We start from the raw sequence: 27,514 nt of genomic DNA, 5'->3' as shown, positions 1-27,514 counted from the left end.
TTAGAACTGGAACCCAAGCCCCTGCCTTGTCCGCCTGTGTTCTCCGTTAACTGGTGAGAGATGCATATGATCAACTGACAGGGAACAGTTCTAAGGAGCTCAGACAGTCATGCTGCCTTGACATTCACATGCTGCTTGTCAAATCTTTATTGTTATTATTTTTAGTAAAGATAGATTTAACTAAAGCATGTTAGGATTTCCTCCCCAAATTAGTACATATTAAGAGTAGGAGTATTTGGAAGATATACTTCACCACAATTTCTGGGCTTACTTGTTAGGTGTTACTTATTATATTTTCTGATACTCTCATGCTGTTTCTTTTTACAGACAAATGAATGGTAAACTAGAGAGGCCTTCAGTAACATATGCAACGTATCGAGGCCCCAGACAAATCAGGAAATATTTGAGGCAACAGACTGCATTAGAAACCGTGAATGCCTTGGGCAGAGAAAATGAAAATTCTGACTCTAGTGCAAGCACATATATTGGCCCTGGAAGTGACATTGAAGCTGGGATGGTGCCATCATCATCAGCTTGCACAGACATAGCTATGAAAGGACATTTGCTCGAGTGTCCATTAGAAGACTGTGATTGTAGCAAAATAAATCTCAGCACAGGAAGACATCCGACAAACGACCCAGAACTGGAGAATATTTCTTCTTACAAGGATGTCTTAAATAAAAACGATCCTGGGGGACCGGAGAGAAGTAGGTCATCGCCTTCTTCTGTGACTAACTCCAGCTCCACTGCTGGAGAATCTGACTCACAGCACCATTTAAGTTGTGTACCGGTTTCTCAGACTGACAGAAATTTGGAATGTTTAGCATTGTTTACAGGAAGTAACAGTAGTGAAGTTCCTTCCAGTCCAGACTTTCAGAGGATAATTACAACAGAAACTATAATAAAAGAAAATAGCTCTGTGATGAGTGATGGGACATTGGTGCACAGAGAACACCATGTTGAGCCTGAGAGTCCTGGTGTTTCTGCCTTCTCTTGGAGTGAAGCTGATGGAAGTGACACTACCAAACAGGAAAGTACACATTTTCCAAGTTCAAATAAACCAGTTAGGCATGGAGATCTGCGGTTGCCAGAGAGTAGGTGTTCTGACAAGCAGACTGTAGGGAACTCCTCAGAGCAGGCTGCCGGTCACAACAGCACCCCTGCTTTTCAGATGCAGGCTGAGACAGACGCAGAACTTGTCAATGAAGGAAATAGGTCATCTGCCCAAGACTCACAGGAAAATTTGGTTTGTACAGAAATCAGGCAAGAAACAGAAAGTGCCTCAGTTGGTGAACCCACAATTTCAAGTCATGTAAAAGCTCCAGAAGGTAGAATTGAGTCATTACTCAAAGATAATGACCAATTGTTTATAACAGAAGACAAAAAGCTTGATTTTAGGCCACATGGCAAATTGCCTCAGGCTATTAGAATAAATCAAAAGGACCCTGCCTCTGTAAAATGTATCAGTGAACCAGTGGTTGCAGCATGCTTAGACAATAAAATAACACCAGAACTGAATTTTGAACTTAATAGAAGTCACATTTCAGAATCTATTCTTGGCTCTGAGTGTCCTCAACAAGCCAAAGTGTCACCTGATGCCAGAACATCTCTTACCCAAGACTCTAAAGAATCAAATTTCACCGTTTCACCCCCTACCTTTGTCTCTGGAGTTGGCATGCTGAGCAAGTTGGACATTCCTCTTTTAAAGAATGAGAGTTATTCTTTGCTCATTGAAACTGAGGATGTCAACACTGGTGGTATTTCCAATCAGTCTAGTAGGTGTAAAGAAGAAAATGTGGCAAAACAAGTCGTGGCTGCAGGAAGGCCTGCTTGCCTTCGCCTTGAGCATGCATCTGCAATTCCTGAATCCAAGGAAGTTCTTCCTGATAGTGAAAAATGCCAGGTTCCACTAGATCTTAAAGTAAGTGACACCCACTTAACTGGAGTGGACTCGAGATTTGAGTCTGAACACATCTCTAAGGACTGCAGTTCCATTTTATCTCAACACCCTAATAAAACAGAGTTAATGCTTTCAAACACCAAAGCAAGTGAGAACACCATAAAGAGGTCTGATTCTCTTTCCTTGGAAACAAAAAGTGATAACATTGCTAAGATTTTCTTAGAAGTTGATGGTCAGTACAGTGTTCCTGTTGAGTCACATTCTGGAAGAGGAAAAACTGTAGCTGTCTCCAAGATATCCATTTCCCAAACAGAGCCCAGAGACATTTCTCAGGATACAGTTTCTTCTTCATTCGAAATTACAGATGTGCCAGCAAAGCCTATTTTATCAGAATTAACTTCCCTAGAGTTTGAACAGGACAAAAGTTTTCAATTGATAGATCATAAGGAGGTGACAGAGAAATATCAAAATTCTGGCCTTAAAGAGAATTGCCAAATTGAGATTTCTTCTTTGGCCTCCAAATATCAAGGTATACAGGAAACAGAGGTAGAAGCCTTAGGTTATCCTTCTGCTTTTCTCAAAAGTAATATATCAGGGATTTTACCTCCTGTTCGTGATGAAAATGTCACTAAGCAAATGATGCAAAATTGTGAAGCCAGTGCTTGGGTGATTTGCCAACCTTTAGATATTTGTGGGACTAAAAAGATTTCTGGTTTCTCAGAAATGGCAGAACTCAGCTTAACTAATACTTCCCCAAAATTCCAAGAAACTGACAACACAAAAGTAAATTCACCTCTTCTGGGTTCTGATACCAGTTTGGAAAAAAAGGCTTTTGCTTCTGAGGATTCAAGCTTTTGTAATGTTCCTTCTGAGCTGAGATCAGAAAAGAAAGTCATGTCTCTCAGAGAGAAAGAGAACCCTCATTTCTTAAGTGGTGGTATTGGTAGGGTGTCATCTTCCTCTAGTTGCTCTGAAGAAGCTAGCATGGCTGCACATTCACATAACCCTCCCAATAATTTTGGTTCTGTAAAAGTCACCACAGATGTCACACAGGAAGGTGCCTCCTTAGCTAACCTGCTGGACCCTAACAGCTCTTATTTGGAATTTGAAACATCTGTCTCAACAGAGGCAGAAGTGACTCCATTTCAGGAATATGTTGGGAATCCTCCTGGAAAGTATCTCAATTTCCCAACTGCTGCCCAATTTGACAGTCCCATGGAAGCTGAGCCTGGAGCAGTTGCTGAGCCTTCAGCGTCAGTTAACAGCTCAAGCCTGCAGTGTTCTGAAGCATCTGCTGAGCACATAGAAGCAAGGGGGAGAGCACATGACCAACTTTTGGACTTCAAATGTGATTTACTTAAAAAGGCTGACACATTGATTGGTGAGATTTTTAATTCTGTCAGGGAGGAACTAAAATCCAAACATACAGTTGATACCTGCCAGGAGCATATAGCCATAGACAGCATAATGAATCCAGGTACCCTGAAAGAAGACACCCCTGAGAAAAACCCACAAGAAGTGACACGGGCTGGCGTCCGGCTGGCAGAGCATTTGGAAGAGCAGGTCATGAAAAACATGTTGGAAGTCCAAGGGGAGGAAAAAGCCCATGTTTCACCTACAGCTGGTGAGAAGAGTCTCCTTTTTGATTCTGGTAGAATGAATGTGTCTTGTTTGTTAGAAGATCAAGCTAGGAAATTAGTCAATGAGATTATTTATTCAGCCCAAGAAAGTCTGACAAATGCTTTTGAAGATACTGAAGATACCTGCACTTATGAACTTCAGGCTAACCCTTCAAAAATCCTGAACAGTGATGGTGGTAAGCCACATGATATAGTCAGGGAGTTCTTGGTGTCAGAACAGGCAATAAATCGAAGCACATGTGAAATTAGTGAAAATAAAGCGTTAGGTAGATTATTCTCTGTAAGTAACTTAGTTAGTGACACAGAGTCTATTAAAGGAAGAGAAGTAGTTCTCTACCAAAAATCCTCATTTTCTGGAAATGGAGTGGGACAGTCTGATCGTATAGATTTGCAGGAATCAGAAACTGTTTTACTAGCTGAAGACACACCCCATAAAGGGTTAGATGATAATATAAAAACACATTTCTTTCTCCAAGAGGACTCTAAAGATAAAATGGAAATAGAGTGTGTGGATAATCACAAAACTGGACGAGAGGATACTAGAACTCTTGTATTAAATTTCAGATGGCCTCCATTTGCAAATGATGACATCCATGTGCCTGGGACATCCAAAAGCAGTTTGTCTGATAGTCTTGTATGTGTATCTGAAAAAACCTTGCCAGGACATGGTAATAAAAGTACACCCCTCACGATGTCTGAAGTAGGGAAAGTACATAAGATGGATACTGAAGTAAATATGGGAAAAATTGAGCTTATACCTTCCATGTTAGAAATGGGAAAAACATATAAAAAGGATGCTGACTTGAATATTATGAAACGTGAGGCAGTCCCTCCTATGTCAGAAATGGGAAGAGCACATGAAAAGGATGCTGAATTGAATACCATAAAAACTGAGCCCATAGCTGACATTTTTAAAATGCATGAAGCATACCAAATAGATTCTGAGAGGTATATTGAAGAAACTGAGGGATTACCTACCATATTAGAAATGGAAAAAGGTTGTAAAACAAGGGATACTGAAAGGGATATTGGCAGAAGTGATGTGATGCCTATTATGTCAGAGGTGAAAAATGTTCACCAAAAAGATGCTGAGGTAATTTCTGGAAAGACGGAAGTGAGACCTGTTATGTTAGAAATGGAAAATATTTACCCAAAGGATGCTGAAGGGGATATTGCAAAGACTGAGATGACACCCGTTACATTAGAAATGGAAAATATTTACCAGAAGCATGCTGAAGGGGATGTTGGCAAGACTGGGGTGACATCGGTTAGGTCAGAAATGGAAAATATCTACCAAAAAGATGCTGAGGGGATTACTGAAAAGGCTGAGGTGATACCTGCTACATTAGGAATGGAAGATTCTTACCCAAAGGATGCTGAAGGGGTTATTGCAAAGACCGAGGTGTCATCTGATAGGTTAGAAGTGGAAAATAGTTACCCAAAGGATGCTGAGGGAGATGTGGACAAACCTGAGGTGATGCCCATTATGTTAGAAGTGGGAAATATCTACCAAAAGGATACGGAGGGGATCACTGGAAAGACTGAAAGGCCTATATCGGAAATGGAAAACACTTACCAAAAGGGTGCCGAAAGGGTGATTAGGAAAACTGAAGTGGTACCTTTTGTGTTAGAAGTGAAAGAAGCACACAAGAAGGCAGGACCTGCCTCCTTAGAAATTGGAAAAGCATGCCAGAGAGATGCTAAAGAGACAAGCGGAACGCTTGTGCCCATGCTCTCTGTGTTAGAAATGGAAAGAACATCCCCAGAAGACTCTGATGGGACTATCAGGAAACACAAAGAGTTATCTACAGTCGTAAACATTGAGAAAACGAATGAAACAGGTCTGGAATTGCCCATTACACAAGCAGAGGCCATGCCTCCCATATTTGAGGATGAAAAAGCATCCCACGAGTATACTGAAGTGGGTGTTGGAAAAATGGAGGAAGAGCCCACTGGAATAAAGGAAGGCTTAATGGTGTGTGACAGCAGACTCACCTCCTATTTCAGGGGATATGAATCACCTACACTAAGTAAGGATTATGAAGGCTACCCATCCTTAGCAATGCTGAATTTTCAACCTGAGGCCATAAGAATGCTTGACAAAAAAACATCTGTTACTGCAGTAGATGACAAAACCAGAGATCTACATTATAACAAGGAAAGAGAAGACTCAAACTTAGCCTTCGTTTCTCAGGATGAACAAGAAAATTCTTCCTTTACTATCTTATATGAGGAACCCCTCCAAGAGGAGGACAAACATGCTACCACAGAAGTCAGAAGGACACACTCGCTCTTGTTTTCTGATACTTCTGCTGACAGCATGCCTGTTCTTGCATGTGAAAGGTCTGAGAGCAGAACTGACCTCGTCCATCATTTTGAAAAGGATACTAAATTAGGTGAGACATTTGGTAGTGATAGTTCAGAAGTGTTCTTATCAGTGGAGGCTAAAAGGTACAAAATTTATCCCTTAGCCTTGTCTCCCATTTATGAAGATGACAGCTCTCAGGAGGACATTCTGTCCAGTGAGGTGTCACCTGGACATCACAGCTCCACAAAATCAAGAGAGAGTGCAAACCAGCCCTCTTCTGTCTTATCACTTCTCCAGTCAGTATCAGAGCGTCTGAAGATGAATTTTGATGAAGATGATGGACAGGAGGTAGGAGGGGAGAGGGAAGAGGAGGAGGAAGAGGAGGAGGAGGAGGAGGAAGAACCATTGCATAAAGGAAGTCTGAGAGCTAGAAGGAGGGAAGCCATTACCTTCAAGCTGCCAGATCCTTCCATCACATTTTACCCTGATGATGACCAGGAAAGGACTGGACTTTCTAAGAATGCATATGTAATGTCAAATGAACCTACTACCTCTAATCTGCAAATTGGTCTGTGGCCAGAAAAGGCCTTGTTTCTACAAAAATCTGACCTTACTTCTAAGTTACATTCTTCTTTAAAGAGTGCTTATCATCAGTATTTACAGACTTCCAAAACCCATTCCTTGGAAAAAGGAGCCAGATTTGGTGGGATTTTTCATGAACCAGCATCAAAATACTTCCATGCTCAGGACAACTCAGGCAGATTAAGCCCGTTCACGGAGGTGAGTGATTTTGATGATTAACTAATGAAGTAGTGCTTTGGTTCATAAAATGATCTCAAAGCTTATTAAGAAAATCAGTGTTTTGAGGTTGTGTAAAGATTATTTTAAAAAAATGAGAGATTAGGGGCTGGCCCTGTGGCGTAGCAGATAAGTTCATGTGCTCTGCTTCAGCTGCCTGAAGTGCCTGTTTGCCAGTTCGGATCCTGGGCACAGACCTATGCACTGCTTATCAAGCCATGCTGTGGCAGGCGTCCCACATATAAAGTAGAGGAAGAAGGGCACGGATGTTAGCTCAGGGCTAGGCTTCCTTAGCAAAAAGGAGGATTGGCAGTGGATGTTAGCTCAGGGCTAATCTTCCTCAAAAAAAAAAAAAAAAAATCAGAGATTATGCTTTGGTTGAAGTGTATCGTCTCTTGTGTATTTTTGCAGGACTGTTTTACATTGAGAAAACAAAATTGCTTAGTCATAATTTAAAAGGCGTAAGAGAGAAGCAAATTATTTCCCAGTTTTTTGCTAATATTTAGTTTTCAAATTAAATTAAGTGGCAACATTTTGAATTTCTCCAGGTACTGTATGTGGGAAAATTGTCACTTTCCATTGAGTTTATGTGTCTCATGAAAATATTTCCTAATATTTAAAACTATTTTAAATACTTAAAAATATTTTGTGTTTGACAACAACCGCTCACTGTAGTTGTTCCTGTTGTTGTTCATACAAAGCAGGGCAATGAACAGCCTCATTCAAAGAAAAAGAACTGAAAGCATTATAGCTGGAAAATGTCTTAAAATTTAGTTAAATTTTCCTTTGACTTAGAAATATTTAAAGTCTAATGTAGAATATTCATTGAACAGGGACTTTCCTTTCTGGCATTCCCAAGATCATGGGACTTTCTCTAGGATTCCCAAGACCTGTATCTTTACCTGGAATAGCCTTAGTAGCAAATAGTAATACTTGAATACCAGCCAGTATCTTGCAAGGCAAAGTCGTTTTAAAAGAAATGATGAGATTGGAAGAAATCTTTCTTTAATGGTCCCTATTGCCTACTGACTCAAGTGGGCTCTCTTCACTTTGTAGTACAGAGCCGCCAATTCTGTTTGCCCAGCCTTGTCTCCTTGAGGTCTGGTTACACACTCTGTTTCCTCCCACCATACTTTTTCTCAAGATGTTCTCTTCCTGGAACTTTTTTCTCTGCTATCCCCAACTTAACCTGCTACATTTCCTCACTTATTGAAATCCTAATTTTCAAGGTATTCTCAGTGCCACTTCCACAGAGAAGCCTCTTGTGACCCTCTCTGTGCCATCACTTCACCTCCATGCTGCTGCCATACCCCTTGACTTCCATGACCTGGCCTTTTCCTCGTATTTCACCTAGAGGTTTAACTTAGTCCCCACTTAGAAGATTCTGTCACGTGAGTGGGATCGTCCATCTCCCCCTTCTAAGCTGCAAGCTTCTAGGGGGCAGAGACAACGCATTGTTTTCCTTTGTATTTACCTTTGTGTCTCTGTAGTTCCTCTGTAGCACCTTGCACATAATGGTCTGTCAAGTAAATATGTGATTGGATTTGTAACTGCTGAGAAAATGAACTATATATCTTTTTGCTGATGTTTCTTAGGGCTTACTTCTTTCACTTTTGTTATTTCAGAATGTTGACAGACAAACTCTGAAGTGTAACCCAAGACCTGGGAAGGTAAGAGTAACTTTCTTAGGTAGACTGAGGTAAAATACGGAAAGTAAGATTACTTGTAGGTTTGGGAAGTTTAAAGTAAACACTTCTGGCTGACTTAGAAAAGGATTGTTTTACTCAAAGATTTAGCATCTAAAGTAATATTTACTTTTATGGGGGCCGGCCCCGTGGCCGAGTAGTTAAGTTCGCATGCTCTGCTTCAGCTGCCCAAGGTTTCACCGGTTCGAATCCTGGGCACAGACATGGCACTGTTCATCAAGCCATGCTGAGGCAGCGTCCCACATGCACAACTAGAAGGACCCATAACTAAAAATACATAACTTTGTATTGAGGGGCTTTGGGAGAAAAAGGAAAAATAAAATCTTTAAAGTAATGTTTCCTTTTATATATTTAGGATATTTTATTTTCTATGTGCTAGGACATTTTGCAATTTTAAATGCATTCTTAAAACTAGTTATTGTGCCTACTTACTGTATGTTGCAGATGGTTGTCTATGATCTCCAGGGAAGTAGATATAAACAAGAGATCTACTGTAATATTCCTGATGCTACATCATGGTCCTTTCCAAATGGAGTACTGATAAAAGTTGTAAGGGGCTGGTAAGAGATCTCTCAAAATTTTATGACTTTTTTTTCCCAAAATTAAGTGTATTTTTTTGCTAAATGCTTTTTGTATTTTTTATTAAAGTCACATTCACTTTCCTCTAGTTTTTGACAGAATATTTAAAAGTATTATTAATGTTTTATAACTTGTTTTCTTTATTTACTGTGGCAGAAAATATAGGCTGTTTTTGTGCATAAAGCCAGCAGTAAGTAGCAGCACCTAATATATACAGTGCATGTCCTCAGTACCATTTTGTAACTGTATTATTAGCAGAACAGAGTTGATGAGTTGAGCTGAAGTCCTCAGTTGAACGAGGCATAGCTTTGAAAGTGAGTTCAAAATTTGTGGAATGCTAAGGAATGTGAAGGCCACATAGTTAAAATCACTGTTTAGTGGACATGCTCAGGAACTGAAGGATTCTTTGTACTGTGTAAAAATGAGGGAAAATCTCTGTTATTATGCCACCTGTCTTCATGTAATAAAATGGGACATGCGTTCTATTACCCAGTGACAGGAAATTTAGCATAGAAGAGGAATTTGGAATTGCTAAACTATTGTTTTTAGTATAAATGAACAGCTTTGTGTAGACGGCATCTATAAAGTGCACATGTATGTAAATACAGGCAGAGGCTGGGGTTGTGGTGCTGTGTTCAGGAAGTATCATTTCCAAGTTGTGTACACTTTTATTCTTATATTGTTTGTCTATACTCAAATTAGCATATATCATTGTTTCAAAATGCTGAGAGTGGGAAATGACCCAGCCTAAAAAATTTAAGTAGATAAGATAGTCTGTAATTTACTAAGTATCATTTGTTTTATGCCTCATTTCTTAGAAAATTGATTATAACTAATCACGCTTTTATATTTTTCCAGCTGGATTTTATATGAGAAACCACATTTCCAAGGTCAGAAGTGTGTGTTAGAAGAAGGGGAAAAGGTGTTAAATAATGACTGGGCCCTTCAACACAGAAATCGTCCACAGAGAAGCTTTGTATTTGGTTCTGTCAAACGTGTCTTAAAGGTAACAGAACTGTTGATTTTTCCCCTATTTTTTGTTTTGTTTGTCATGTAGTAAAGCTGTACTGTGTCCCAGCAGTGCTTAGAAATGGTTGCTAATATCTGTGCTTATTAATCTTCACTATCATATTAATGATAATCTTTTTATTCTTTTTTTTCTCCTTTTTTCTTTTTTTTGAGGAAGACCAGCCTTGAGCTAACATCTGCCACCAATCCTAACTTTTTTGCTGAGGAAGACTGGCCTTGGGCTAACATCCATGCCTATCTTCCTCTACTTTATATGTGGGACGCTTGTCACAGCATGGCTCGATGAGCGGTGCACAGGTCCACACCTGGGATCTGAACTGGGGAACCCCAGGCTACCAAAGTGGAACGTGTGAACTTAACCACTGCACCACTGGGCCAGCCCCAATGATAATCATTTAAACTTATAAACTGTTAGACTGAATGATAATTAAAAACATTAACCTGTAATCTGGCCAATAAAATGTATGTGATATAAAATATATATCTACTTTAATAGTAGTAGGAGTATGCCATCCAGATATCTTCAGGAAAAGAGCAGATATTTCCAAATACTTCCTTTTCTAGTGTAGATTTCTACTCCTCAGTGTAGCTGTGTGTGCATGTGTGTGTATGAGCAAGCGTGTGTGTTTGTGAGTGTGTGCATGTTAGGGGGAATTAGAGAAGGAAGGATGCGGAGAGGAAGGGAAAGTGTTGCTTTTTTGTTTTATTTTTAGAAAATACTATTTAATACTTGGATGAGGAAGGTCTTCCAGTGTAATAAAACATTTTCTGGTTTAGAGGAGGAGTGAATTAGTGATAAGGGCAGAATCCCCATGTCGTCTTAAAGTTCCTTCAGTAGTAACGTAGTATGCCATTTAGTCCAGTTCCTCCTCTGACAGTCATGGATATGTATTTTTTCAAGTAATGGAGATTTCCTTTATATGTTTAAACATATGAAATGAGGTAGACCCTGTCATGATAATTTGCATTGATATTATTGAATCCTTGATAGTTGCAGATAGCATACAAATTAAAGACAGCACGCAGAAAAACTCATAACTGTCATTAAAAGGTGTTGTGTATATTTTGTGTGAATTAATACTTTCTGCAAAACTGTAAGCTTATATCTAACAAATATTTTGCCTGCTTTTGGACCCCTGCTGCAGTAGTTACTGTGAATAGAAATACAGTGAAATATGATCTCTTACTTCAGCTTGCTTCTAGTCTAGGGGAGAGACAGCTGAGTCATATAACCACCTGACGTGAGCAGTGCTCTGCAGGGCTTTACAGGTGCACAAAGAAGAGGCACCTCCCCTGGACCAGTTGGCACCTGATGGGAGTTTCGAGAGAGGAAACAGGAGTTGGGCAGCATGGGAGATGTGAGGGTGTTCCTGGCAGAGCCACTTGTGTCAGATACAGAGGTGAATGTTAGTGGCTTGGTGGTACTACAAGGAGATGGATGGTTATAGCATAAATGGCAGTGCTCATGTTCCTTGAAAAATTTAACTGCAAGCAGTTCAGCTCAGCAAGCAGTGAATGCTCACTTAATTAGTTAACTCACCAGAAATTCCTTGAAATGAATAGTTTGTAGGTGGAATCTTCTAAGACTTAAATAACGTAGAGTTTTGTGCCTTCCTTGTGAGCGTCAGGCATCATGCCAGGCCTAGTGGGAAAAAAAAAGATGAATACGAGTTGCAGGGGCCGGCATCATGGCCAAGGGGTTACATTCGCGTGCTCCGCTTCAGTGGCCTGGGGTTTCCCTGGTTCGGATCCTGGGCATGGACCTGGCACTGCTCATCAAGCCATGCTGAGGCAGCAGCCCACGTGCCACAACCAGAAGGACCCACAACTGAAATATACAACTATGTACTGGGGGAATTTGGGGAGAAAAAGGAGAAGGAGAAAAAACAAGAATTGCAGATAGCAACTTCCTCATCACCCCCTCCAAATCCAACAACAATAAAATCAAACAAAAAATTCAGTCTTTTGAGCATGGATATATAAATGGGTATTTGCATATCTGCCATTTGCTTAGAATATTTTACAAGAAAGAGTAAGTCATGCTTGCATTTTTTCCTTCTTCCATTGTTTGTTCTTGGAGTCATTTTGTAAATTGAGGTGTTAGTGCCCACATCTTGAGTAGGCTAGCAACTTTTAGTGAGGAAGGAAAATAAAACTATTCGTCATTGAATGGAAAAGGCATTAGCATTGTTCTAAATATTTTACAAAGTGAATCAGGCATCAGACTGCTTCCTTTCTCCAGTGTTGTCAAAATTCTGCCTATTGACTGCTCCGTTTTCATTGTAGTGGTTGCTATTCCAAATTCACCTAGGCCTGTGCCAGCTTTATTCAGCTTTATCTTGTTTCATCATCTTAATCTTAGTTGCTCTAATCTGAGTCATTAAAACTTTAATGTTCTTTAAAGATAATACTTTCATAATATCTTCACTTTCCTGTGAACAGGTATAGCAGATGCAGAAGATACCATGTTACCAGCAACTGTAGATTCTGCTCAAGGTCCTCTTTGCTCCAGTGGCCGTAATTGGCAGTGGGGTAGCAGGGCAGTGAATCTTAAGTCAGGTGCTTTCTTTTGTCAAATAGAAGTGGAAATTGCAAATTATTGTGTTTACTATGCATTTAATGTTCTTTTTAAAGGAATGACATTTTTCTCATGGTCAGAAGTTACTTAGGTAACTTCATTAATGAGCCAAGAAAAGAGAGCTCTGCTAGATCAGGGACTGATCTTACGTAAGGTGGAAACAAGTAGATTTTCTTACTGTTTTTGTTAACTAACTCTTTCCTACCCTGTTGCTGATAGCCTTGTCTCCGTTCCTACTAACTGCTTTATTAGTCTAAGCTTGCACATTTCATGGAGATATATTTGTGAAGTGTCTCATGTCTAGGGAAGCCTGGGAGGAAGCCACATAAACATTTCCTCACTCAGCGTAAATGGTGTCTTGTTGCTAGGTTACCATAAAGTGTCCTTCTGCTGCCAGTGTTGACTGTTTTTGCCCATCCAGGATTATACAAGTCTTCCAAAAGAAATCATTTCTGTGAATAGCCACCATGAAGAAGATGGAACTTAGTGAAATCTTTTGCAGTCAGCTTGAGGAGAACTTGGGCCTTTTGTGAGATAGTTGAGAACATGTGTTCTTGTTTTTGTTTATTTTCCATTTTTTAACCATTGTTATGCTTTTGGTGTTAGGCGGTTTCCTTCTGTGTTGAGGTTGACTCAAAGCCCACCACCCAAACATTGTTGTATAACACAATGCAGAGGAAGCTTGTTCGTGTGAGACACTTGGTAATGTGTGCTGGGACTATGCCTCAGATCCCTGGGGGGACGTTAATATGGCAGCATTTTAAATAATGTTACTAGAACTCTATTATGAATAGCAAACAAAAGAGCCTTGAAGATTGACAGGTGACTGTTCTGGTTGTTTCTGGCTACTTTTGAAATGAAACTTTAGAAGGAAATGTACTTTTATACTTTAAAGAATATGTTAGATTATGTTTTTTACTGTATTACATTATAGAACTAACTTTCTGAAAATAAGATGTATCAATTTACTTGCTTATATATATTAATAAGAATGATTAATAATTATTACTAAGAGACCTCAGTTTGGAGAAAGGTTAAAAAATCAGAAAATTGCAGCTTTAAAATTGTAAAACTGGGGGCCAGCCCAGTGGCATAGTGGTTAAGCTCATGCACTCCACTTTGGTGGCCCAGGGTTCACCGGTTTAGATCCTGAGTGCAGACCTCTGCACCACTTATCAAGCCATGCTAGGGCAGGTGTCCCACATATAAAATAGAGGAAGATGGTCACAGATGTTAGCTCAGGGCCAATCTTCCTCATCAAACAGAGGAGGATTCGGGGCCACCTGGTAGTGCAGTGGTTAAGTGTGCATGTTGCGCTTCAGCAGTCTGAGGTTTGCTGGTTTGGATCTCGGGTGTGGACATGGCAACACTTGTCGAGCCATGCTGTGGTGGGCGTCCCACATATAAAGTAGAGGAAGATGGGCATGGATGTTAGCTCAGGGCCAGTCTTCCTCAGCAAAAAGAGAAGGATTGGTGGCAGATGTTAGCTCAGGCTAATCTTCCTAAAAAAAAAAAGTTCATAAAAAACAAAGAGGACGATTGGAGGCAGATGCTAGCTCAGGGCTAATCTTCCTCCAAAAAAAAATTGTAAAATTGATTATAATTTTAAAAATACAATTGTTCTGTCTAGTAAATGTCACCTCTGATTGTTATTGCATTTACCTGTTTCATTAAAACGTAATCATTTGAATTTCACAATGCCCTAGATGAGAATTATGCTACTGAAACTTGAGTTGCATAATTCAACATTCGTGATGACTAGGGTAGATTGTGTGTTCAGGTAGAAACACATCTGAAATTTCAGAGAAGGAAGAAATAACAGTAGTTTTGATTCTCTAAGAAAAGATGAGGTCTTCTTTGAGATGGGATTCAACTATTAAAAGATTTTCATAAATAAGAATACAGAGAATTATCTCTTTAGTAGCAATGGGGGAGACATTTACAAAGCTTAGAGAGGCCAGAAGGGGGAGTGGAGATGACTGAAGAGCTGTGGGCGTTAGTGTAGATCGATAGGTTGATGCAATGTTGTAGACAGACAAACAGAAGTGTATGTTTGACGTGCTTGGGTCTTGAGCCAAGGAACGTCACGAGGAAAGTGGTGTTCTAACAAGCCCAGCTGTATGAAGAGTAACCAGTACTTGACTGGTGGTTGTGACTGGACCCATAATTGAAGTCTTGGCCTTGACAAAGTGCCTTGACAGTAGGAATAGATAAGAAGAGATATACACAAGTGAAATTTTAAAGGAAGCTTTGACAGGACATGGTGACAGTGGATGTGTGATGGAGTGTAGGGTCAGGTTTCCTGATGCCTTTCTTCTTCCAACCAACCTGCACTAAAGAAAATAAATAGAATCTCACAAGTAGGAAAACAGATTTCCTTTACCCTCACTTCTAATTCCTACTTCTTTTGTCAGTGTAAATTAGATAACACACTGAGGGAGTAGCCTCTCTGTTATTTATTTTTTATGTCCCCCCTGAGATCACCTTTTATTTAAGTCCCTTCCTCCCTGTGGCTTTGTTATGCTTCTAAGAAGGAAGGCTTACAGGCTTCTGGCACTCAAATAGTTTGGTAACTCTGAACATTGCTTAATGGAACAAGACTTGTAAAAACAAAGCAGAAAGAATTGGGGTAATACTTTTTCAATAAGTACTATTTATAATTTTTATATTACCAATGTAACTCCTTAGAAAAATTTATTTTTAAAAACAGAAAGGAAAAACAGTATTTCCTTCATGTTGTTTTGTGGAGAAATTCAACTGAACAATGAGAATCATTGTAGCTGCGTGTCTGGGTGCTGAGAAAACTGACTGTGTGTGTCTCGTGATGATTTTAAAGCCAAATTTTTTTTCAGGATTGCAGCATTCCCGAGATAGAACTTTGCCCACAGTCTGATCCAGCATGTTGTCCTGTCTACCTACAGCGAGCTGTCCCCAATTTGGAAGAGCTGAACATCCCCAAATCTGTGTCCTTCACTGTGAAGTCAGGAGTGTATGTATCAACTTCTCTTTATTACAATGATTGATGGCCACTAAAGTTCACTTTTTGTTTCATATTTCAATAGGTGACATACATGTTTATGAAGTTTTAGTTAATTTCATTTATACTCCTGGATACCCAAGAAAGACGATTGCAGGGATTAAAACAGATTCTGTCATTCTTTGGATCCAATTAAGTCTTTGATGTATGACTCATCAGAGCAGATATAGATTCTCAGACGTGGTTCTTTTTTTTTTTTTTTTTTATTGAGTTATTGATAGGTTACAATCTTGTGAAATTTCAATTGTACATTAATGCTTATCAGTCATGTTGTAGGTGCACCGCTTCACCCTTTGTGCCCACCCCCCACCCCACCTTTCCCCTGGTATCCACTAAACTGTTTTTGGTCCATAGTTTTAAATTCCTCATATGAGTGGAGTCATACACAGATTATCTTTCTCTCGCTTGCTTATTTCACTTAACATAATTCTCTCAAGGTCCATCCATGTTATTGCAAATGGAATGATTTTGTTCTGTTTTGCAGCTGAGTAGTATTCCATTGTATATATGTACCACATCTTCTTTATCCATTCGTCTGTTGATGGGCACTTAGGTTGCTTCCATGTCTTGGCTATTGTAAACAGTGCTGCAATAAACATTGGGGTGCACAGGACTTTTGGGATTGTTGACTTCAGGCTCTTTGGATAAATACCCAGTAGTGGGATGGCTGGATCGCATGGTAGTTCTATTTTTAGTTTTTTGAGGAATCTCCGTACTGTTTTCCATAGTGGCTGCACCAGTTTGCATTCCCACCAGCAGTGTATGAGGGTTCCTTTTTCTCCGCAACCTCTCCAACACTTGTTGCTATTAGTTTTAGATATTTTTGTCATTCTAATGGGTGTAAGGTGATATCTTAGTGTAGTTTTGATTTGCATTTCCCTGATGATCAGCGATGATGAGCATCTTTTCATGTGCCTATTGGCCATCTGTATATCTTCTTTGGAGAAATGTCTGTTCATGTCTCCAGCCCATTTTTTGATTGGGTTGTTTGATGTTTTGTGGTTGAGTTGCGAGAGTTCTTTATATCTTAAGGATATTAAGCCTTTGTCAGATATATGACTTGCAAATATTTTTTCCCAGTTAGTGGGTTGTTTTTTTGTTTCAATCCTGTTTTCATTTGCCTTGAAGAAGCTGTTTAATCTGATGAAGTCCCATTTGTTTATTCTTTCTATTGTTCCCCTTCTCTGAGAAGGCATGGTGTCCGAAAAGATCCTTTTAATACTGATTCAGACGTGGTTCTTGATAGATGCATCCATCGTCATTTTGTCCACCAAATTTTGGCACTGAGAAATAAAAACACGTCCCTGGCCTAAGATTTTGGAGCCAGAACTATTTCTCGAGTGTCTCAGTGCTCGTACATATTGAGGCCCCCACAGGGCCCCCACACGGTACTTTTTTGTTTATTACTCCTCTATTCCTGCAAGGCAGGTGGAGCTACTCTCAGGTCATAAATGAGGAAATTAACTGGTTTGTCCGAGGCTAGCAGTTGGTATGCATGAATTTGATACTAAGCCTTTCTGATTCCAAAGGTGTCTTCATGACTATGGTCTGAGTTGAGCCTTAATCCAGTCCCAGACTGGCTCTAATCACAGATTCTGTGATGCCTGGTTCAACCTGCATCTCTCTTCTCTCCTTGCGTTTTCATCTGCTCTGATGATGGTTGTGTAAAATTTTTAAAAACATCTTTCTTCATCTCCCCCAACCATAGGTTAGAACTCTTGGGCAGACCCATTGACCGTATCCATGAGAAATGTCTGTCATTATCAAGTTTAGCTGGAAGCTAGCTGGATCTTTCAGGAATCTTATTTCAGATAGTGTTCCTGAGGCAGCCAATAGAACTGATATTGATTCTAAACATAAAAGTCGAAGATGTAAAATGCCTGGTGGAATCCCTACATCTGACTGCCCCAGTTTAAAAAAGAATGGGAGTCATAAAAGGTATTGCTATTGCAATTATACTCTGCTTGAATTTAAGGTATCACACCTTTTAAATATTGGAATATTGGAAATTCTAAGGAAAGTAATACCTAGTGCTTGGAAAATATGTAATAGACTTACTACAGGATAGAAAGTATTAGAATGTCAGTACTTACTAACTTGTTAACTCACTAGCATGTGCTGTCTGGCTAGTGTGTTTTGCTAGCGTGATTCTGTGATGGAGGGTTGTTGTTTTTACTTTTAGTTCTTATAGAATCAGACCCAGGTATTCTTATTATACTGTAACCAACCATTCATTTCTTGTTTAGTTGGCTTGCCTACCCAGATATTAATTTTAAGGGGCAAGCTACAGTTTTGGAGGAAGACTGCGGACTCTTTGAGATTTCTGCAGCAGAAATGAAATCGTTGCATCCACTTCAAATGGTGAGCAAATTTAAAAGAAGCATTTTCCCAAGGCCCCATGAATCCAAAATTAAATAGCCATGATGATTGCTCATGTATCTCAATCTTGAGAAATGCGTATGTATACTACTGAGTCTGCAAACTATTTATACATTGTTTTTCTATTTCTTTATATTGTAGAGAATATCTGTGTGAGAACGTTTTAGTGTTTTTTAGAAGACAAATGTCTGAATTTACTTTGTGCTGAGTTTATGACAATATGTGCAGTTTCCTCATAAGTGCAGTTCTGTTAAAATTTTGAATATTTCATAAACTTCTGACTTTGTTTTTTTGATGTTTATTAGAAAATTACTTGTAAATTATACTCTTCCATTGCAGTAATGATTGATAAACTCAGCATTAATAATAAGTGGGGAGTTCTGTCAGTGCTCTTTCTTAAAGATAATAAGTGCCTGCAGTATTTATTTTTGTTGCAAACATTTTTCTTTGAGGGGTAAACTGTTCAATTAAATGTTAGCTATGATAAACCATTTTGGGTTGTTCTGTGCTTTAAAAACAAAATGAAAACCAGGACAGACTAAGAAATTTTAAGAAATATCACAATGTGGAGTAGCATTTATAAACAGGGAAATTATAGAATTCGGGTTTTTGTGGGGAGAGGGTCACTGTTTATGCTCTGCAATTTGTGGTCACAGACATGAAGTGTGATGAAAGTGTTGACAGAACTTGGAAGAGGAAGTACTCTCTCTAACTTAGAAAGCAGAAGCAATTGTAGAAAAGAAATTTAGTATTAAGTGGCTTAGAAATCTACTTTGCCAAATCAGATTTTTAATCTTCTAGCAACTCTACTCTTCTTTTTGGGATACCTGGCCGTGGGATTAAATCTTTAATTGGTCACATTTGCTTAAGGACTAAAGCTCAGTTTCCTTCCTTGTAGTGGTTGTAATCTGGGAAATATCTTTTTAAGATTTCTTGCCCCATCTACATTGATGTAGAGCATCCTGACTTGATTGTGACCACTGCAGAGTTCTATAATTAAAATTTAAAATTTACCGCAACTTAAACTTGACTGGTATGTAATCTTCACTAATTAGATTTTTATATAACCTGCATACATCACTTAGTTACTTTTGAACACTTTAAATATTTACATATCTAATATTAAAATTTCTTGTCATCATCTTAAGGGTGGACTGAAAGTGGAAATGCCTATGAACTTGAAGGTAAGTCTCGAACAGACTTTTTTAGCAGACTAAATTGTGTGAGTATTAATCTAAGTATTTCCAACTGTTAAAATGAAAAAAAAAAAAACCCCTAAATATATGTTAATAACCCCTAGGTAATGGATGTTGTGTGGTAGGAAGTGACTGCACAAAATGATTGTGGAGGCCCACGCTGTGGATTGGGAGGGAGGTCAGGATGCAAAGATGGGGGTCTGGACTGACAACCCAGCCACGTTTGATGAGCATCTAATATGGGGTGGAAAGGTGATAGGTTGGGTTTTTGTACTGGAGTGTTTGAGGTGGCAGCCAGACATTCAGGTGGAGATATCTAACAGGCATTTGGGAGTGATGCTCAGGAAAGAGATCAAGGATGATGAGAAAGGGGTGTAGATAGCTCCTTTTAGGTAGATGCTAGTCTGTAAGTATGAGTATCTGAAGGGAACAGTAGAGGCAGTAAAAACTGGGGTGGTAGTGGTGCCGGGATTAAGCACATTTGGGGAAAGAAAAGAAGAGATGGAATTATAAAATGTTTGTAAAGAGAGAGAGGAAGAAAAGCAGTGCAGTGATCAAAGAAGCAAATAGGCCTCTGTTTAGTTAGGCATAGCACCTCCAGAGATGTGGAAACAGGGATTCAGCCATCCTTTTCTCCTCCAAAACAAGACACAACTCTTCCAACCCTCCCATTTCTGGGCTTCCTAATTTGTAGAACTGACTACCATTCTCCCAATCACATAGATGGAGTCTTCTAAAACTTAGCATCTGAATGTGTCTAATAGATCTTGGCTATATGACGGGATCATACATATCTGAGCTTAAAAAAATTGCTTATGCCTGGGTTCCACTCTCAGAAATACTTTGTTCTGGGGTGTGATGAAAATTTTTCAAAGCTCCCCAGGTGATTCTAACATGTAGCCAAGGTTTTGAATCAGCAATCTAATAGCTGCAGAATTAGCTGTGACTCTCGCTGAGTAACTCCTGTCTACATCTCCTCATCTGCTGAGTCAGAAGTTCAGGTGCAGCAGGCTGGGTCTTGGACATTCGCAGTCTGACAGGTTGTAGAGGTGTATGAATGAAATGCCTATCATAGAGTCACAATTTTCAAGTTGTTAGATGTTAGTTTGTGGCTTACTCATTGAAGAGTTATTGCTTCTTAGTCTGAGTGTATTCAGCATCTGTAGTATGTACTAAACCCAAATAAAACTTTATGTCAAATACAGCACCCTGTGAAAATTTACTGTGTAGAAAACAGCAGGAGCAGTACTACGTATTTTTTTTCCATCTGTATAATGTTAGAGTTTTTGGAAACAAGGAAGCTATAGCCTGCTGGTTTAGTGTGTTTAAGCATGGGGTCTTATTCACCAAGGTCATAGGTAGCCAGGTGGACACAAATTATGCCATTAGTCACAAAGAGGACCAGGTGATGGTGTGGGTAGATTGGCACTGTCACCACTGTTATCACTTGCATGTACTAAGAGCAGCTCATCTTCAGGAAGTAACAAGCAGCAGAGTGGTATAAGAGAAATAGTTGTGCTGACCCAAATGTGAAGTAAATGAAATGCTAGAAATTTGTTTCCCACTACGATTACTATCCCCACAATTTGAATCGAATATGGAATACAAATGCTATTAAGTTTCCAGTCATTTCTTATTCTTAGGAAGTTTTGTATTTAAATTCAGGAATTTGCATGTCTATTTCTTCTCAGTGAACAGTAATGACTACAGAAGCAGTTAGTGTTATAAGAAAAAATAGCATATGTTTTCTCAAATCAATAGATAATTTATCTTTATGACCTGGAACCTCAAGAGAGTTTTTGTTTCTTATATGGAAAATTCAAAAAATGTAAGGCCAGTCTGTATTGAATTCTAAACAGAGGAATGAACTTAGAAAGATGATTCAAGAACCAGTTATAAGGCAGTTTACCCTATGAGATGTTCCTACAGTTTGGGTAATCTGAATAGTGTAATCATACTTGGGTATATTAATAGGAGTGAAATTTACTATCAATTAAGATATTTTACCTTTAAGATAATAAAGACTCATATATTCCTTGTGAATATCAGAAAAAGTACTATATTGTAAGTGTATATCAATAAAAAAATGGACAATGGTCCCTATTCATGTTGTGGTCTTTAACGTCACTTAAGACAATATATATCTATTCTAAAATATGAGCATGTTAAGTAATTTCCTTTCATGTTTTTCAGGTTATTATTTTTGAAAAACCTCACTTTCATGGACAAGCCAAAGAGTTTAGTGAACATATAGATTCTGTCCCTAATTTTTTAAAAGATGATGGGGATTTTCATGGAATTGGATCAATTCGTGTCATTGGTGGAGTGTGAGTTTTATATTTTCAATATTTGATTTAGTAGTCTGTTTTTGAAGATCACAAAAAAATGTGCTAAGCAGCACAAAAACAACCTGCCTTAATCTAAAAACATATATCCCTTCTGTAATGTGGGAAATAAAAAATGTTAGTTACTGACAGCTTTCTGTGAACTCTTGTTGGTAGTAGAGATTTGGGGATAGATGAAATGTAGAAAATGGTTTCTGAAACTTCAACAGCTAGTATTTCTGAATGCAATGTAGAAGAATTGCAAGATAAAATTATTTTTTCACAGATTGTGAACATCAGTGAAGCCCCAGGTTTTATCCTCTTCTGTTGATCTTAGTTGAATTTCGATGCCAAGGACATTGGCCATGAGCCCTCCCTCATTAAAGAAGTAGCCTGAGTCTGTGTTTCTAAAGTCAACAATTTTTGATATTGGTTACCCCTGGGCCCTGAACTGCTTTTGAGGAAGCTCCCTAAGAACCCCTAAGTATAACTCAGTGTAACCGTCATCACTACTATCCCAGTCTCAGTCAGCGGTTACTAGAGCTAGAACCTGCCTTGTGTTTGTATCCCGGTGGGTAAAATCATGGAGAAGCTTTCCTCATGGCTTATTGCCATTGTGAACCTGGTCCTAGAATCCCTCCAGAAACATCTGTCAGTCTCTCTGTTGATACATTGGTTTGTTTGGAATGTTGGTTCATTTTAATGTAAGCATTGTTATCTCTTGTTATTTGTGGTAATATCACATAACTTGTTCATGCCATTGTAGCAAAAGATGCTACTAAAATATTTTATTCACAGAAATTAAATGACCTAAGGTCACTCAAGGGTTTACATTTAGGAACAGACTTCACAATTTCTATCCATACATCAAGTGATGGCAATACCAGCCAAATTGGAAATATAACAGACTTTGCAGTATGTTAGCTGTGTAGGCCATATTCATAATTGGTATGACATATTGGTATTATTTAATTTCTTATTCTTGAGTTTTAAAAATGTAATAGGGGCTTGGAGAACAAATATGTTTTGGATAAACAAATTCTTACTGTGTTGTGTTTATTTGCAGTGTTCTCTGATCTGTAAACACACATGCTTCTTGTTAATCCTGCTATAAAATGTTTTTGTCTTTTCTTCCCTGTGGGCTCTGAATGTTTTTCCCATTAACTAGATTGTGATTTGCATTGTTATTTTCTAAGTTTTTTTTGCAATTATTTTATAAAAATCTCAAAAAAAATATGTGGTTTGTAGTACAACATACACACTTTCATTTTTCTATATGGCAACTGCAGGAGAAAAATGGTGTCACTATTTAGAGCTGAACAGCTGACTTCATTATTTTTTCACTATTCTGCCATTTTCCACTTTTGTTAGATGTTTAACTTTATCTGTAGGTAGTACAGACTCTTCCTCATCTCTGTTGTCTTGAGGAATCTGTGGAAAGTGCGGTTGATGGTTCTTAATTTTTGTTGGATGACATCTATTTTTAAATCAGATGGATATATAAATTGAATCTTAATAAAAACAATCTATTGAGAAAAACTGGGCAGAAGATTTTAGAACCATCATTATATAGTAGTTTACTAATTTCTCCTTTAATATTAAGATCTTCTATACATTTTATTCTTTTTCCCATTCAGGTAATAAAAACATGCTCTGACTAGCTATATTTATATAAAAGAACGCTTAGGATTTGAAAGGTTTCTTGTGAAATTTATTTTCACATAATAGTTGAAGAGTAAAATAATGTTAGTTTCTTTACATATGACAAATATTCTACAATGCATAAAATATGTTTATTCCCACTTGTGGACTCCTCCCCCCCTTCCTTCCTGTATGCACACCTACACACAGAAAGCAAGGAGGGATGCATGATTACTGTGTGGCTTCTGTTATTTTGGACCCTATGAAAACAGTGCTTTGGAATAATTTTTATATCTTCACAACTATCATGGGGTGGAGAAAGGAAAGACAGTAGTAGTCAGCCCTACAAGGCTTCATTTCGTCAAGTTCTGGTATTCAGAAGTCTCCAACCCAGGAACTCAGAGTAGTCATCCTTGGAATCTGCCTCGTTGGAGAGGTCCCTCTCTGACTACACAGTGCAACTGAAGGCAGATGTAAGCAGGTTCACATGTATTAGAACCATCTCTTCTCACATTGCATTAGATACTGTAGATTACTCTACAAAAAAAATAAGTTCCATGGCAGAACTTCGGTGTCCTATACTGATAGTTTTAGATGAGAAGTCAAGAAACCAGTGTCTCTGGAAAGTACTCTGCCACAGTGCTTCCTGTTTCCATTATCACTACTGATAAAATGTTGGGAGCACCATTTCCCACCTGTAAATATTTACAGAAGTCTTTGTATACACGTAGGCCACCAGGGCTAATACCAGCCCGGTTGCATGCCCCAGTTCCTCTTTGCTAAACCACTTGTACTCTGTTTTAGATCTGAAGCCTGGTGAGAGGTCCCTTTGATTAAACCCTGAATAAATGTTTAATATAGTGATCATTCTGTGTTTTCAGAAGGGTTTAATCAGTAAAACAAGAATGATTATCTTTGGATTTCAGTGTGGGTTTGTAACTTTTCTCATTGGCTATTTGTGCTTTCCCTTTTTTCTTACTTGGCAAACTATTCTCCACATTGATATGTGATATCAGGTCATGCCATTTAACGAGTGTTGCTCTGTTGCAATTCTACAACAGTTAACCTTTTGTTGGGAAAAGCCTCCAAACTATAAAAATTATTGAGGCATGAAGCATACACCATTTGTCTGTCTTTGTAAATGGTAACAAAACAAATGTGGTGCTTTTAAAAATACAGTGATGTGCAACCAGGTGCTTTGTCATGATTTTCTCTCTTGCTTTCTTGACTACGGTTTTATTAATGGCTCGATTGGGTGTCCTCTGTATTTTTAGGTGGGTTGCCTATGAAAAAGAACATTTTAAAGGCCAGCAGTTCTTGCTTGAAGAAGGAGATTTCGAAGACAGTAATGCCTGTGGAGCATTAAGTGGTCCCATCCTGTCTTTCCGGTATTTACAAGCTGTAAGTTAGCTTCCTTATTCTTAATTTTCTATCTGTCTTATGTTTCCATGAAAACTGGACATGACCTCTGACTGAACATGAGGTTATAACATGTTTCTGAAACCTGAGAGCATTAAACTGAACTGCTTATATGACTTGCCAGTTTTTCTTAACTGTCATGATTATTGTAGAATACCGATGTTTACTCTTCATCCGTTGATTCCATAATCATTTTCTGAGCACCTGCTTTGTTAGATGTATTGTGCTGGGTGCTGGAGAAACAGTGGCAGGGACTCAGTCCCTGCATTTTCAGAGCAGGCAGTTTGCTAGTGAAGACAGCACTTACGTAAATGTTTGATATTGTTTGACTGTAGTTGGATTGAGCACAAAGTACTCATGGTACCCAGAGAAAGGTCAATTACTCCCAGTTGGAAGTAGAGACAGCTGAGCTGAGGTTTCAAGTTCAAGAGTTCGCCAAGTGGAGAAATTCCAGGACAGGCTCAAGGGGAAAGATAGGTGCTGTTTTAGCAAGAGATGAACATATAAGAAGGCAAGGCTGTGAGCCAGTGTTTCTCAGCTGGTGTGACTTTACCCCCGGGGGGCTTTGGCAGTGTCAGGAGACGTTTTGGATTGTCCTTATTTGATGAGGGGAGTGCTACTGACATCTAGTGGGTAGGGGCCAGGGATGCTGCTTCACTCCTGCAATGCACAGGACAGCCCCGACAACAGAGTCATCAGGCCCAAAATGTTAATAGTGCTGAGGTTGAGAAACCCTCACATCAGTGAAATTGGTGTGTTTGGGAAATGCAGGTAAGTCAGGATATTAGGGAGAACTTTGGGAGGATGAGTCCAGGACCAGACAATGAAGGGCCTTATATGCCGTGTTGAGAAATTCAGGTTCTTTTTCTTGACTTGACTATGAGACACTGATGGATTTTAGGCCTAGTGAGCATGATTAGATTAGCAGTTTAGAAAGATCTTTTTGGTGACTATATCAAGAAAAGGCAAGGGTGAAGGAGGTTGTCTGGAGGCAAGGGGTCCAGAATGTTACAGGACTCTAGGTTGAAGCTGATGAAGGCAGAGAGAAGAGGAGAGAGATATTAGAGAGTTCTATAGGCTATCAGGACTTATCAAATGTTGCTCATTTTTCTGATGAGCTCTGGAGACTTTTTAATGTGTTCAGAGGGGATGTATTCTTATCATTCAGGAGTTAACCACTGCAATCTCTTTCCAAAATAATCTTTACCCAAATAAACTCTAAACTATCTGGCAAGGCCTCTGAAGCCCTCTGTGAAGGAAGTGATAACAAAGTGAAGGGTAATTATTGGGTCCACGTGTACTCTGGATGAGCACAGGGGTGGTGTGGGTTGCCCCTTTAGGGTTCTGTCTGTGGGCCAGCAACCCCTCACCCCATCAGTTAGGAGGAGTTGGAATAGGAGAAGCAGCACAGGGAACAAGGGAGCATTTTTTATTCTAGAAGGATCCTTGTCAGTAAGAAAGTGAGTTGGAAACCATTTCTACCTGAAAGAAATATAGGACAGTCCACTGAAGATTGGGCACTGAGTTTGCTTGAGCAATGGATAGATAATTTTTGAGATAATTAGTCCACAAAAACAAGGGCCGTGGGTTTTCTCTACCTGCCACTCTTGACCACTAAAAGGCAAGCAAGCTAAAAGAAGACAGAGCCTTCATCTTTTTAATTTTAGGTAGGTGTGACCACCCACACTGAGGAAATTATGGGTCATGATTCAAATCATCTTCCATCTACTAGTGAATAATTTTTAATTTTTTCTCTCCTCTTTTAAAAAAGAGAATTGAAGTATTGCCAATCCTAGAAATGTTATCATTGAATGTGATTGTATCTTCCAAAGTTGACTGTGACTGAAACAAGCAAACAAACGAAAAACAAAACTCCAAGTCACTAGTTGAAATCTCCAAAAAGTAGAAAATATGAAAAGATGTAAATCCTGTCACTGGATAACTAAATAATTAAGAGATATTTGATATAGATAGTCTATGGTAATATACATTGGAAAAATTGGCATAAATGGGCATGTTAATACTGCTGCACACAGAAGTTTTGGGCACTTACAAAAATGATGACAGTTTTTATATAAATAAGTAAAAATGCCCTTCAAAGAAAACCTTCTGTTCTCTTTAAATTAGATTTTTTAAAAATTAAAAGATTGGTCGTTAGCTCCTGGTTAAAGATGTTATCATAATCCTCATTATAATAATCCTAACATTTGTCAAGTACTTATAATGGCTTTGCGTGCATGCTTACACTTAATCTTCACAGAGCCGATGAGATAGACTCATGATTCCCATCTCATAGATACAGACACTGAGCATCTCAGAGGGTATCGTGGAGCTGGGATTTGAGGACAAGTCTGTCCTACTCTAGAGTCCACGTTGTATTGTCTGTTTCCCTCTGTTACGGAATGCTTAGACTAAAAGAGCACCTTGCCAGTGGAAAACTGGATTGTATTCACCCAGAGGCTGCTTAGCATTTCATTTGTAGCTATAAAGCTATGGTCACATTGCAAAACAATACATGTATATAGTGAATAATTCTTGACATGACTTTCAGACAACTTATTTATAATTTAAATTTATGTTCACTAAAATATTTTCAGATGAAATATACTAAAAATATCTATACACATTTAGACAATTTAGAATTATATATATGCATATGTTATAAGAATGCTTAAACTTATCAAGTTATACTTAAAAATTTTATACGGCATAGCATGTAATTGAGGAGAAGTTCTCTTTTTTTAAAACCGCTTTATTGAGGTATGATTGACATGTAAAAAGCTTACATATTTAAGGTATATACTCAATGAATTTGGGGATAAGTAGAGGCCTGTGAACCCATCACCACCACCAAGGCCGTAGACAAATCCATCTCCTCCCAGAGTTTCTTCTAGTCCCTTTTATTGTTGTTATTAATTTTTTGTGATAAGAGTGCAACATAAGATCTACCCTCCTTGAAAATTGTAAGTCTATGGAAAAG

At 38.7% G+C, this 27,514-nt stretch overlaps 1 protein-coding gene across 4 annotated transcripts in view; it reads left to right on the top strand.

Moving 5' to 3' along the window:
- Positions 1-27,514, top strand: part of CRYBG3 (crystallin beta-gamma domain containing 3) — a 106,700-nt gene that overhangs the window by 34,145 nt on the left and 45,041 nt on the right. For 3 of the 4 annotated variants that reach the window (XR_011429352.1, XM_023623964.2, XM_023623968.2), the window contains 9 exons: positions 328-6,628; positions 8,272-8,316; positions 8,797-8,912; positions 9,790-9,937; positions 15,391-15,527; positions 17,822-17,936; positions 19,103-19,138; positions 21,344-21,477; positions 24,390-24,516. Coding sequence is in view for 3 of the 4 variants with exons in the window: in XM_023623964.2 (XP_023479732.2) it covers positions 328-6,628; positions 8,272-8,316; positions 8,797-8,912; positions 9,790-9,937; positions 15,391-15,527; positions 17,822-17,936; positions 19,103-19,138; positions 21,344-21,477; positions 24,390-24,516 (7,159 nt within the window). In the remaining variant the exon portion in view is untranslated. Of the gene's footprint in view, positions 1-327; positions 6,629-8,271; positions 8,317-8,796; positions 8,913-9,789; positions 9,938-15,390; positions 15,528-17,821; positions 17,937-18,852; positions 18,993-19,102; positions 19,139-21,343; positions 21,478-24,389; positions 24,517-27,514 lie in introns of those variants that run through there. The other variant, XM_023623969.2, reaches the window with a different exon arrangement.

This window comes from Equus caballus, chromosome 19, assembly GCF_041296265.1.
Source record: "Equus caballus isolate H_3958 breed thoroughbred chromosome 19, TB-T2T, whole genome shotgun sequence".
In the NCBI taxonomy this organism is placed as follows: domain Eukaryota; kingdom Metazoa; phylum Chordata; class Mammalia; order Perissodactyla; family Equidae; genus Equus; species Equus caballus.
This window is presented reverse-complemented; position numbering and strand designations above follow the sequence as displayed.